At 36.5% G+C, this 14,318-nt stretch overlaps 1 protein-coding gene across 1 annotated transcript; it reads right to left on the bottom strand.

Annotated features, from left to right (window-relative positions):
- Positions 1-176: 176 nt before the first annotated feature.
- LOC131021149 (beta-1,6-galactosyltransferase GALT29A) lies at positions 177-1,889 on the bottom strand. Its single transcript, XM_057950243.1, has one exon. The coding sequence runs from the start codon at positions 1,548-1,550 to the stop codon at positions 366-368; it is 1,185 nt and encodes a 394-aa protein (XP_057806226.1). The 5' UTR covers positions 1,551-1,889; the 3' UTR covers positions 177-365.
- Between the last annotated feature and the right edge of the window lie 12,429 nt (positions 1,890-14,318).

The following is a 14,318-nucleotide window of genomic DNA, read 5'->3' as shown; positions in this document are numbered from 1 at the left end:
TCTCCGTGAGAAAATTGACAAGTATGCTTTGGTATGAGACTGTGTCAGTTTGAATGGATCATCAATGCTGTTGTTCTGTTTCTTTATTGATATACTCTATTTCTAGTGTCTTCTGTTTCGCAACTTGGATGTCTATTTTGCACAATAAATATATGATCAAGCACCGAAGATGTCTATTCACGAAGCAGTTGGATATTACTACAGAAACTAGAAGAAGTGATGATAAAATTACAAGACGGGTAAATAATCTTTAATCTGACTTTACAATTGAGCAGCAAAAGCAAGACAACAACAGCCTCATCTTCATATCCCAACAAAACAATGAACCAATTTCACAAAAAGCTACACTATTCAAAACAAGCACATCAATGGTACATTACAAGAGGAGGGAAGTTGAACTTATCTGAGACATACGGCACCACCGCCCCCGATCCCTCCATCAAATCTCCATACAACTCATACTCCGCCTCATAATCATGCAGCGACAGCTCCGCCTTCTGGTTAGTGTGGTAGTGATGCCTCGCCGCCTTCGATTTCCCGAACCCGAAGACGCTCACCCTCTCACACACTCCTAGCGCCAGCATCACCGCCTGCATCCCGGACGAGTAGTGGAAGTTGTCGGCGTCGTGGAACGCCGCCCACTCCGCCGCATCCTTCCCGGTCATCGTCACAAACCTCTTCAACGAGTAGTACTTCACGATTCTTGCGCACAGCGCGTCGAATCGCGGATCCGTGACGATCAATGGGGACTTGTGGGAGGCGTTGCAGACTAGATAGTCCAGGAAATGCGCGGGCTGGCATATGTACATGACCATGGCGACGTTCATGCCGTAAGGGTGGCAGAAGCAGCCCTCTCTGCGGGCGCAGAGATGCAAGATGTTGCTGTTGGCGAAGGAGATGTTTGTTTTCGAACCTACATTGCGCTCGAAACCCCTAATTCGAGCGTTGTTCAACCGGATCACGGCTTCGTGGCTGTCAATTTTCCCGCCGTAATCGGATTTCAGTAAAATCCCACTGTTTCCGACTACGGCGCAGCTTCTATACTTGGGCCTAGATCCTTTCACGCCATTGAATTCATCGATCGAAGCTTTGATCTCGTTCGCCAGCTCCGACATTATATCCGGGTAGAAAAACCTGCGGTTCCTCGACCAATCACTCAACTGGCGGCGGAAGCTCTGCCAGAGGCGGCGGAACTCCGGCGACCGGAGCTGCAGCGGCATCCCCCGCGACGTCCGCAGCCTGACGTCGATGTGGTACTTCCCCGACGAGAGGAACGAGCGCTGCCGGCCGCGGCTGGCGAAATTCCCCTCCAATAGATCCTCGATTTCCTTCTTCAATTTGGCCTCGGCGACGTCGAGGGCGGCGAATCTCAATAAGGTCTGGTTGAATGGCGGAATCTTAGGGGTGGGAGGAGCAGATGCGATTTCGTATCTGAGGTAGAAGGATCCATTCTGATGAAGCACGACTCTGAGGGTTAGGGTTCCGGCGAGGACGAGGAGCAGCATGACGGTGTAGAGCGGCCGCAGAGTGCGCTTCATCGAGTGGTACATTCTAGACGAATGACGAAAGCACTAAATCTCCGAGCAGATTATGTGGAGGAATTTGGAGGAGATGAGGAGGGATCTGTTGTGATTCATGATGATGGAGAGGAGCGTAGAGGCATTGGCTTTGAGCTCGCAGAAATGGTGAGTGTCGGCAGGGGATTGTGTATTGAATTTTATAGTGAGAAGATGGGGTTGCAAATTGCAATTGCAATTGCATAGGGAGAGAGAGAGAGTGAGACAAATTAAGGTGTTTAATTTAATGAAGTGTGCTTATGTTTGTGAGTTTGAGTTTCCTAACTTTTTAGTTTACTTTTTTAAATGATGGGGATTTTGGGGAGGAGGTTCAACTTACTTTTTATATTTGCGCTTTTATGTATCTCTTCATATTTTAATTTCATTTCCACACAAACTTCTTTTTGGCAACATATATATTTAGTTTTGGGCTGATCTTGGGTACACCCAGGTGTACCGTACACCCGGGTTACCCAAGATCCATATTTGACCCGGATCCAGAGTAAAGAGGGTATATATATTAATTGCGTAGAACAATTTCAAGTGGAATGGGTAGCTCAGTTGGTTTGAACCCATACCATATTTCTTGAAGGTCACAGGTTCAAACCTCATTTCTCGCAATTTACTTTCTTTTTCTACTGTTTTCAATTTTTTTTTATTCTCTCTTTTTTGTTTTTCCGTTTCTTCGTTTTTTAACTGTTTTAAACCTTTTTTTTTCTTTCTTTTTCGTTTTTTTTTCAATTTTGCTATCTTTTTTTTTTAACTGTTTTAAATCATTTGTTTCTTCTTTCTTATTTGATTTCTCGTTTTTTTCTTCTTTTTTCATTTTATTAAATTATATTTTTGGTTTTAACCTTTTCTTTTTGGACTCTTTTTTTAGTTTAAATTGATTTTTTTCTTATTCTCTTAGTTTTATATTATAATGACACTTTTAATATATCTAAAAATAACTTCTTTTTTTCATATTAAATAACACTATTTTTCTTAATAAATGACATTTTTAATATATTTAAAAATGACATTATTTTTCTTATCAAATGACACTTTTAATATATTTGAATGACACTATTTTTCTTAGTAAATAACACTACATGCATTAATAAATTATATTACATTTATATTTAAATGACATTATCATATTATATAAATAACACTATATAGTTCTACAAATGACACTATAATGAATTGATTCATAGTATCTGAATGATATTATTTTGTTCTACAAATAACACTATATGGAAATGACACTAAATGACATCATTTTGTTCTACAAATGACACTATCATGTTATATAAATAACACTATTATGTTGAACAAATGATATTATCTGAAAATGACACTAACACTATTATAAAGAACACTTTTATGTTATACAAATGACAATAACACTATATGGAAATGACACTAACACTATCATGTTATATAAATAATACTATCGTGTTCTACAAATAACACAATATAAAAAATGACACTAACATTATTATAAAAAACACTTTTCTATTCTACAAATGACACTACTCCGACATACGAATGACACTACAAGATTTCAAATGACGCTTTAACATTTTGAATGACACAACAAGATTTCAAATGACACTTTAACATTTGGAATGACACAACAAGATTTCAAATGACACTATAACATTTCAAATGACACTACTTTTTTTTTTTTTGATCGGGCAAAGTCATGTTAGATGTTAGTAATTAGTTCTCCATCCACTCCAAGAACCACCTTATCTCTCCATTCACCAAATCCACCTTATATCTCCAATCTCCAATTCGCTCCCAAGAGGGATCGAACCCGGGTCACTTCACTTAAGTGAGGACCCGGTGGCCAGTGGGCTAAGCCCCCTGGTTTATTATACAAATTTCAATCTCCAATTTCAAATGACACTACTCCGATATACAAATGACACTTTAACATTTCGAATGACACAACAAGATTTCAAATGACACTATAACATTTCAAATGACACTACTCCGATATACAAATGACACTATAACATTTCGAATAACACTACTCCGATATACAAATGACACTTTAACATTTGAATGACACAACAAGATTTCAAATGACACTATAACATTTCAAATGACACTACTCCGATATACAAATGACACTTTAACATTTTGAATGACACTACAATATTTTAAATGACACTTTAATATTTCAAATGACACTACTCCGACATACAAATGACAATACAAGATTTCAAGTGACACTACTCTAATATACAAATGACACTTTAACATTTCGAATGACACTACAATATTTTAAATGACACTTTAATATTTCAAATGACACTTCAGTATTTCAAATGACACTACTCCGACATACAAATGACACTATAAGATTTGGAACGACACTATAACATTTCGAATGACACTATGGCGTTTCAAATGACACTATAAGATTTTGAATGTCACTATAATATTTCGAATGACACTATAACATTTGGAATGAAACTACATGATTTCGAATGACACTATAAGATTTGAAATGACACTATAACCTTTCGAATGACACTATAACGTTTCAAATGACACTATGAGATTTCGAATGACACTACATTATTTGAAATGACACTATAATATTTCAAATGGCACTAAAAAATTTGGAATGACACTTTAAGATTTCAAACAACAATATAAGATTAGTAACGGAATTTTAACATTTCAAAATGACACTATGAGATTTGAAATGACACGTTTAAGAACAAAATGACACTATAATATTTTGAATGACACTATAACACTTTGAAAGACACTTTAACATTTCGGATGACACTTTAAGATTTCGAATGAAACTTTAACATTTCAAATAACACTATAATATTTGGAACGACACTTTAACATTCCGAACGACACTACATGATTTCGAATGACACTATAACATTTCGAATGAACGACACTTTAACATTGCGAATGACACTATGAAATTTCGAAAGTCACTATAACATTTTGAATGACACTATAACGTTTTGAATGACACTATGAGATTTCGAATGACACTACAAGATTTCAAACATTTCGAATGACACTATAAAATTTTAAAGTGTTATTTGAAATCTTAAACCCTAAACCTGAAACCATAAACCCTAAACCTGAAATTCAAATGACACTCAAGAAATTCAAATGACACTTCAACTTTTCTAAACCCTAAATCCTAAACCCTAAACTTGAAACCATAAATCCTAAACCCTAAACCTGAAACCTAAACCTTAAACTTGAAACCCTAAACCCTAAACCCTAAACCTGAAACCTTCAATCCTAAACCCTAAACCTGAAACCTAAACCCTAAACCTAAACCCTAAATCCTGAACCCTAAATCAGAAACCCTAAATCCTAAACCCTGAACCTGAAACCTAAACCTTAAACTTGAAACCTAAACCCTAAACCTGAAACCTAAACCCTAAACCTAAACCCTAAATCCTAAACCTAAATAGATTCATTTACTAAGAAAAATGGTGGCATTTTTAAGGAGTAGTGTTATTCGAAATATTAAGGTGTCATTTTAAATGTTATAGTATCATTTAAAATCTTATAATGTCATTTGTATGTCGTAGTAGTGTCATTTATATACATATATTAAAAGTATCATTTAAATATAAATATAAATATAGTATTATTTATTAATATTATTTAGATATATTAAAAGTGTCATTCATATATAAATATAGTATCAATAATTAATGTAGATAGTAGAATTTAATAATAGAATTAGTATTGTTATACATAATTAAAAGTGTAAGTCAAATAAAAATATAATAGTATCATTTAATAATATAGATAGTGTAATTTATTGACAACAATAGTATCATTATAGGATTAAATAGTATAATTTAATAATAGAATTAGTATTGTTATACATAATTAAAAGTGTAATTCAAATAAAAATATAATAGTATCATTTAATAAAAAAATTGAAAATAAAAGTGTAATTCAAATAAAAATATAATAGTATCATTTAATAAAAAAAATTGAAAATAAAAAAAATTAAGAAAGAAACTAAGAAAAGAAGGAAAAGAAACTAAGAAAAGAAAAATAGGAAGTTGAAATGCACTGAATTAAGAAAGAAACTATGTAAACAAGGAAAAGAAACTAAGAAAAGAAGAAGAAAGTGGAAATGCGCTGAAGGGGAAGAAAGAAACTATGTAAAGAAGGAAAAGAAACTGAGAAAAGAAGAAGAAAGTGAAAAAAGAAACTATGTAAAGAAGGAAAAGAAACTTAGAAAAGAAGAAGAAAGTGAAAAATGGGCTGGCAGGGGGTGAAGCTAAGGGGATTCGAACTGCCACCCCTTTAAGAAGGGCAATGAATGCCCAGCCAACTAAGCTAGTAGACGGAAGTTTAGTTAATTCATGCTTTTAATGTATAAATTGCTTGTTTTTGAGTTTAGATACGGGTTAAGTGGGTCAGGGTACGACCCGGGTGCACCGTGCACCTGGGTGTACCCTAGATTTGGCCTTTAGTTTTTTAGAGTTGCTTTGAACTTGAAATTGTTATAGATTATTGATTTCCTGTGCAATTTAAAAACATCGATGACAATGTTTCACGATATCGAGGCTTAATAATCTCATAATGTGCGGAGTTAATTAAATATAAGTTGTATTATGTTAATTAAATATAAGTTGATCTTGCTTGGCCTTGATGTTAAGATTGGATTAAGAGGGTGTTTGGCTGAGCTTATAAGCTCCTCAAAACAGCTTATAAGTTGTTTAGAAGCTTATAAGCTCCTTCAAAGTGTTTGGCAAAATAAGCTCTCAAACAGCTTATAAGCTCCCCAAAAAATAAGTTCTTCTACCCCAACTTATTTTTGTATAATCTCATATGCAACAATCATTTTACAAATATTTTTCAACTATAATTTATTATTTTTATTATATATCATTCAAGTTCATTTTTCTTCGATTTTCACTCTCTAAAAAAATATTCTCTCTCTAACAAAAAATTCTCTCTCTAGCTTATAAGCTCAATTATCCAAACATTTTGACAATTTATAAGCTCTTAAAAAATACATCTTATAAGCTCTTGAAACATCTTATAAACTCCAAGAGCTTATAAGCTCTTTAAAATAAGTTCAGCCAAACACCCTCTAAAGTTAATTCGAAATATATCGAGCAACGAAATTGAGTGTAATTTATTTGACGATATATTAAAGTGGCTTCTAACTGAAGCTTCTTATGATTTAAATCAAACTTTGTATGTCCGTGTAATATAAATATATATATATGTTATTGGCATATACATACATTAATTTTTAATTAATTTGGTTTTTAACATGAAGTTTAAAAAGTGTTCAAAAAAATACATCAACTTATTAATTATAGTATTTTTAACACAAATTTTATTTTCGACCATATTATAACTTACTTAACATGCTGGGATATGGACAAATCGGATTGTAGTAATTTTAACACGAATTATATTTTTTTTCAAAAAAAATATAATTCGTGTTAAAATTACTACAATCAATAAGTTGGTATATTTTTTGACATTTTTAAAAGTTCATGTAAAAAATCTGAATCGAGTCAAAGTTGGTGTATTTATACACCAATAACCCAATATATGTCTATAAATGGTTTGGTTTTATAAATATAATTGTACATTACTCCCTCCGTCCACCAATTCGTGTCCTATCCATTTTTAGTAACTATTTCATTAACAAATAAATCATTTTTTCTTAAAAGTCGTGTTTCCTTCTACACTCAACAAATAAACAATACATTTTTTTTAAAACTCGTGCCCCCATTCCCTAGGACACGAATTGGTGGACGGAGAGAGTACAATATATGGGTTTGATCAAATAAAAATTTCTTTTAAAATGCAAACTATAAAACATTTGCACTTAATTTATAAAGGAGTCAGTCTCGTCTCCTGTCTCATTGAATGAGACCAATTCTCATCAGGGGACTATAAATAAAAAATATGCGATGTTAGCTCAATGGTAAGCTTCTTCGCCAACCATTTCAATATCGTGGGTTCGATATGTCTTATCTGAACTTCTACAAATAAGACCTATTAGTCTAATGGTACACTTCTTCGCCTAGCATCTCTAATGTCGCGAGTGAGAACATCATAAATAAAGATTATCCGATCATCTACAAATAAGACTTGTTAGTCTAATAGTATGTTTTTTTGTCTATCATCTTTAATGTTGCGGATTTAAATCCCAAAAATAATAATTAATTAACCTAAGACCTTTCTCATGAGTCATGACCTTGGGGCGAATGGCCACTCAATATCACACAAATGAGTGCAATTTATATTTATTTTGTAATTCTTAACTTTTATCCTTTTTCATAAATTTGGTGACAAAGTCAAAAGTAGTCTTATAACAGTTTCTTTTCATTTTCTTTGTAAATTTATAAATGTTATGTTAGATTTGTACCTTAGCATTTAGAGATGAGCATTGACAGATTGAGTGGTGGTGACTGTTTGGCAAAATGTATCATATTGAGATGAGCATTGATAGATTGAGTGGTGGTGACTGTTTTGCAAAATGTATCAAAAAAAGATGGGTTATTGATTTTTAAATACACGAACTTGCAAGCAGATGGGATCTCTTATTTTACATTTACTGTGTCCCACTCTCAATTTGTTGTAAAATATGTCCCACTCTCAATTTGTTATAATTTTATTTTCTTCAATCTTAATTTATTACTCTATTTATATACGATATCGTTTTCACTTTATTATTTTGATCCGTTCATAATATCGTTTTCACTTTTATTTATAGCAATAAGGTCCATAAACTCCACTTACCACATTATCCACTACTATCAATTACTATCCACCACTTTCTTAAAGTATGTGTCGTCCATAAAGTGGAAACTACATCATGGACGGAGGGAGTATGTTTTAATACAATTTAAAGATAATTAACAAGGTTCACTCATATAATTAGGATTTATAATTATTTTTTTATATTTATTTGAATTAATAATGATTTATTTGGGTTAATTAATTCAAAGTTAGGATATATATATATTTTTTTAATTTCAATTTTTACTGATAAATATTAAATACTCCCTCCGTCCACGAAATGAGTACCCATTTGTGGACGGCACGGGTTTTAAGAAATGTATTGAATGTAGTGTAAATAGAATAAGGGTCCCACCTTTTTTAGTGTATTAATTAAAAAGTTTTGTGGGGTACACTTGCCAAAAAGGAAAATAGATACTCATTTCGTGGACGGACGAAAAAGGAAATATGGGTACTCATTTCGTGGACGGCAGGAGTAGAATTATTATATAATAATAATATTTTTAATTGTCCGAATCCGGAGCAAATGAGAATGCGTGACTGGGTTTTGGTTGCTATTTACTTATTAGGGTTAAGTACCAAATACCCCCCAATGTTGGGGCCCCTATCGCGTATAGGACCCTATAGCCAGGGTCCGCGCTGTTTACTAACTCAACGTGGCTAAACCTAAGCAAATCCCCCCTCTCCCCCAACGTTGGGCCCCTATCGCGTATAGGACCCTATAGTCAGGTATTAAGTACCAAATACCCCCCCCCCCAACGGTGACTTAATGCAGGGGGGGTATTTGGTATTTGAGGGGGGGATTTGCTTAGATTTAGCCACGTTGAGGTAGTAAACAGCACGGACCCTGACTATAGGGTTCTATACGCGATAGGGGCCCAACGTTGGGGGGTATTTGGTACTTAACCCTACTTATTACATACTCTCTCTCTTTAGGGGGTCATGTTACTTTATTACGACCTAATATAATTGTATTTTTGCCATTATTACCTATGGAATGGTGGAACCAATTTTTTAACTATTTTTTTATTTGTTCATTCTTATTTACTTTTTGAATAGAAACCAATCAATTCGAGGTTGAGGTTGATGATATAGGTAGGCATAGGCTTCTTGATTATGAAGTGTTTGTTGATTGAGAGCTATCCAAATCTTTGGTGCAGTCTATGTTTGGTGGGGTGTTCATTTTTAAGAAAACAATTTTAGAGTTAAACAAAAAAATGCACAAAAAAAAAAGAATCTGAACTTAAGACTACGATCAAGAATTCATCATTTCACGTTACTGATATAATAGTATTTTATTGTATTGGCAAAGATGAATTGCATGTCTTCAAAAATATGTCCTCGTTAAAAATACAAGAAAATAGTAGTAGTAAATAGTACTCCCTCCGTCCCGGCTTTTGGTATCCAGTTGAGAACGACACAGGTTTTAATAAGGGAAAAAGACACATTTAGCCAAACTCACATAGTTAGATACTTATATAGCCACAAGGTTTAAAGCAAGACTTTAGTAACCAAAAGCCAATCAAATGACCAAATAGCCCTTCGTCTACAATTCATGCTTAATTAGTACATGCAAACAGTAATACCAGGCCCAACATGCTTCCGTAACACTTCAAAATAATTCTAGACATAAATCAACAGTATACCTTCCGCCGAATGGTCACCTTCAGGAGTCAGTTCACGTCGCGTTTTACAGACCTTTTGCCTCCTCGGCCTTCGTCCAACCACGCACTCGCAAGAGATGGTTGCAACCTTCCTCCTTCACTGTGTTTCGACGTCCAATACTTTTGTTGATAAATGAAAAGAAAATATTTTTACTAAATCGGAAATTGGGCTAAAACAAAGCGTTAAAAGAGGAATTATAAAATACTTATTTTATTTCATAATAATCTCCCTAAGGGAGGAGACTAACTTGTTTTAGCTACTCATAGTAGCTAATTCTTGTATACATAAAATAAAAGAAATACAAAACTTAAAACTGAAAAACTTTGAAAACAAAAATTAAAATACAAGGATAATTTTTCTAGAGAGAGTGTGTGTTGTGTGAAATGGTTGTGAATTTTCGGATGTCTTCTTCTCTCCAGAGCTTGAGTTTATATAGAGGTTTGATCCCCTCCATTATTGCTTGGCAGTTGGCCTTGATTCTTTCTTCGTGGCCAGCTATCTTGAATGTGACGTCTACCATCTTTTGTCGGCCCTGATTGCCGACACTAGTTAGTGCCTTCACATGGAGTTGAACCTTCCTTTATCCTTTTGTGATAATGGTTGGTGTGGTCCAGCTTCTTTATTTTCCACCCAACCTTGTTTTCTGCTTTTGGTGAGTGGAGTTCCTGTAGAATTACCCACTCTTGCTAGTGGATAGTTGATTCGTCATGTCTTTCACCCACTTTTGTCGTTTCTTTGTGGGTGCCTTCCTTGCTGTGAATCACATGATTCACTTTACTTTGTTGGCCACCTACTTTTTTGGTGCCCGAGGGTTTCTTCCCTTTGGAGTCTGATGCTCATCATGTTCATCAGACCGGAACCTCCTTCTGTCAGCTTTGGGAAGAATCCTTTGCCGAATTCCGGCTCCTTCTGCGTTGAACATTGATCGCAGATTTTCTCAATCCAATGGCCCAGATGAGCCATGTTGCAAAATTTGCGACGAGTCTCTTTGCTCCCCGCTATCTTGTTTTCCCACAACATTTGCCGTTTTTTCTCGAAAGATTTTTCGGCAAAAGGGGTCGTAATTCCTGTCATTGTGTTAACCAGGAACGTTCCCAGATCTGAACTTTGGTAGAACTTGAATCTGGACTTCATTTTATCCATCTCTGTGAGACAGACCCATAGACCCCATGCTCGTCTAGTGGAGATTTGATCCTCCTTGAATGTTGAGACGATTGCGGCCTGGAAATCGGGAACTTTGATCCGGTTTAGGGCTCCCGTGTCAGGTCTCCGAAGCTTGATGAAGTGGAAAGCTTCATGGATTCCTTTTCCAACTGGCTCTGGCGCTGCACTGAAAAAGTACAATTCCAGAACATCTCCCCGTTTGAGGGACTCGTTGTTCTCCCATGCATCAAACACCGTTTTTTGGATCCATTTGGGTAGACCCTTGATCTCGGTGAAGGCTGGAGAGGTGGTATAAACTGAGGCTAACGCCCCGAACTCATACCATTCTTTAACGTCGTTTGGATTGGCTCCTGGAGTCGTCCAAACCCGAGGATATTTTCCTCCAACATCAACCCGGCAATTTCCCGGATTAATGCCCTTTCTTGTGAGAAGTTTCTCCCACCTGTCCTGGTACATCTGCCAAGAAGGAGAAATTTCAATAAAATCAGTATCAACCTTAACTTGGCCTGTCATTGGCCTAAGATTGATCTCTTCCTCTTTTACCCCAGAGGTGGAGGGTTGACATGTTGATTCAGGGTGTGACCCCTTAACAACATCTTCTCCTTGAGGGTCCGGCTGTGAAGCCATTGCCTTAGGACTTGGGCTAGGGGTACTTGAATCCCCTGCTATAGGTAATCCGCCCTGTACGGAAAGCATTGCTTTAATCCGATTATCTCGGATAACGCGCAAGAGCGGCTTGTTGATTACTTCTTGAAGATTGAACATCTTCATGAAGCATGCATCAATTTGGTTAGATACTTGAGCTTCGTCAGCCGCTTGTATCTTCCCTGCTTGTTTGGTGTGTAGAACACACTTTTGCCATTCCTGTTGTAGCAACTCTAAACTTTCAAAGAGTTGCGCCTGTTTTGCTTCGATGGCCTCCACCTCAGGGAGCTCCATCCCTTGTTAGGAAATCTGCAAGAACATTTTGATCAGATTTCAAGATGACAATATCATAATCATAATATTGGCATTCTGCTTGCCATCTAAGTAATCTAGCCTTTTCAGGTTTAGATTCTATCTTTTTTGTTAAGAAAGCTTTAACATTAGTGTTATCAACTTTCAAAACGAATTTCTTAGCAAGTAAGAAAAGCGGCCATTTTTTAAACGCCTTTCTGACTGCATAAAATTCTTTCTCGTTTATGTGCCATCGCACAGCCTCGTTGTCGGAGAAAAGACCGCTACAGTATCTGCAAGGTTCTTCTCCATAAGGGGTGATCTTTGTGAGCACAGCTGCCCACCAGAAATCACTCGCGTCGGTGTAGAGGACCAAGTCATCCTCGTCTTGTGGTATTGAAAGTTTCGGGAGATTTTTACAAATCTCTTTCAACTTCTTCATACCCTCCCGATGCTCCTCCTTCCATATGAATGGAACATCTTTCTTCAGTAATGGACTGAAGACTTTTCTTTGTTCTGCAAGGTTTTTGATAAACATCCCTGCAAAATTGACAACTCCGAGAAAACTTTGGAGCTGTTTCTTTTCCTTGAGATCCTCCGGGAAATTCTGGACTTTTTCCACAATATGGTCTTGTAGAATTATTCCAGATTCATCGATCTCAATTCCCAGAAACTCCATCTTCTGGGTGGCTATGACTGCCTTCTTTTCAGACAGCACTAGTCCTTCTTGTTGACAAACATCCGCAAAGATCTCCAGATGCCTGACATGTTCATGAATGTTCTTTGATGCAATAAGAATGTCATCAATATAAACAAACATAAACGAAGAATAATCCTTGAAGAGATTATCCATCTTCCTTTGGAATATCTGAGGCGCGTTGGCTAACCCCATTGGCATGACATTCCAGACATAATGTCCTTGTGGAGTTGAGAAGGCTGTGAATTTCTTACTCCCTTCCTCCATGCGAATCTGGTAGAAACCTGACTTGCAATCGAACTTTGAGAATACCCTTGCACTTCTGATGCAGTTGATAAGGTGTTCTCTACTCGGGATGAAATATCTGTCAAACTCAAGAATATCATTAATCCCTTTGTAATTAATGACCAATCTTGGCTTTCCTCGCTTGATCTCCCCATGATTTCTCACCAGAAATCCAGGACTACTGTAGGGTGATCTTCCTTCTTTGATCAGCTTTAAATCAAGGTGTTCCTTGATTATACTCATCATATCCTGTTGATCTTGAGGGTTCATCAGGATAGGTCTGAACCTAACGAACTCATGCTCCTTTCCAGTTTTAACTTTCAAAGTAGCTTTGAGCTGGTTCTTGTCCCACCATGCCAAAGGATTTTCATGGTAACACCTCTGAATCCTCCTTTTGACGTCGGCTATGGACACCTGTTCTTCTTCCTTGATATCTTTGTGTGATATCAGGGAGACTTTGAGGATTTGAGTTTCTTCCTCGGAGAGATCTGGGAATCCCTCAGTTCTGCATTTGAGCAAAACTTCTCCGAATCTCCGTTGATCCTTCATTTGTGGTCGTCGGAGTCTGCCATCATCACCACGCTTGCTGCGGAATTTGATTGGCATCGAGCGATTAAAAGCTCCGTTGAGCCTCTGCACAATGATCTTGTGGTCACAATTGGTTGTGAACACCAGCCTCCTGGCCTCATTGTCCTGTGTGTACCGCTTGAAGGTTTGCAGAAAATTATTTCCAAATAATATATCTGCTCCGGTATCATGGAAATATATCGGTGGAGTCTTGACCTTGTACCAAGGTGTCTGTCCTGCACCGCCGATCAGTATTTCCGTCTGTTTTACTCCTTTTGATAGGAGTAAAATCTTTTTGGAGAAATCCCTTCCCGCAATGCGAGGCAGTTCTTCTTCAACTTCTGCTGGAAAAACTCCTCGTTTTGCTGTACAGATTCCTGCTCCTGAATCCACATAAGCAGCAAAATATTCTGGTTTGAATTTCTCGTATATCATCCCTACAGAGATGTATATCGAGAATGGACTTGTCATTGGATCATCAATCTTCTGCGTCCGATTGTGATCTCCATTCCTCCTGCTTTCCATGACCATGGCGGATATTTGTCAAGGAAATCTCGTCCTAAAATCAGGACGTCAGCTTCTTGTCCGGCTTGGCCTTCGACTTGGATTTCAAAGCCTCCGACCTCCAGAATTCCGATATATCGGTTGCTTTCTGGATTTACCAGATAATACAACGTATCGCAAGG

This window comes from Salvia miltiorrhiza, chromosome 1 (genome assembly GCF_028751815.1).
Source record: "Salvia miltiorrhiza cultivar Shanhuang (shh) chromosome 1, IMPLAD_Smil_shh, whole genome shotgun sequence".
Taxonomy (NCBI): domain Eukaryota; kingdom Viridiplantae; phylum Streptophyta; class Magnoliopsida; order Lamiales; family Lamiaceae; genus Salvia; species Salvia miltiorrhiza.
Note: the sequence above shows the minus strand (reverse complement) of the source record. Positions and strands in the feature narration are given on the sequence as shown.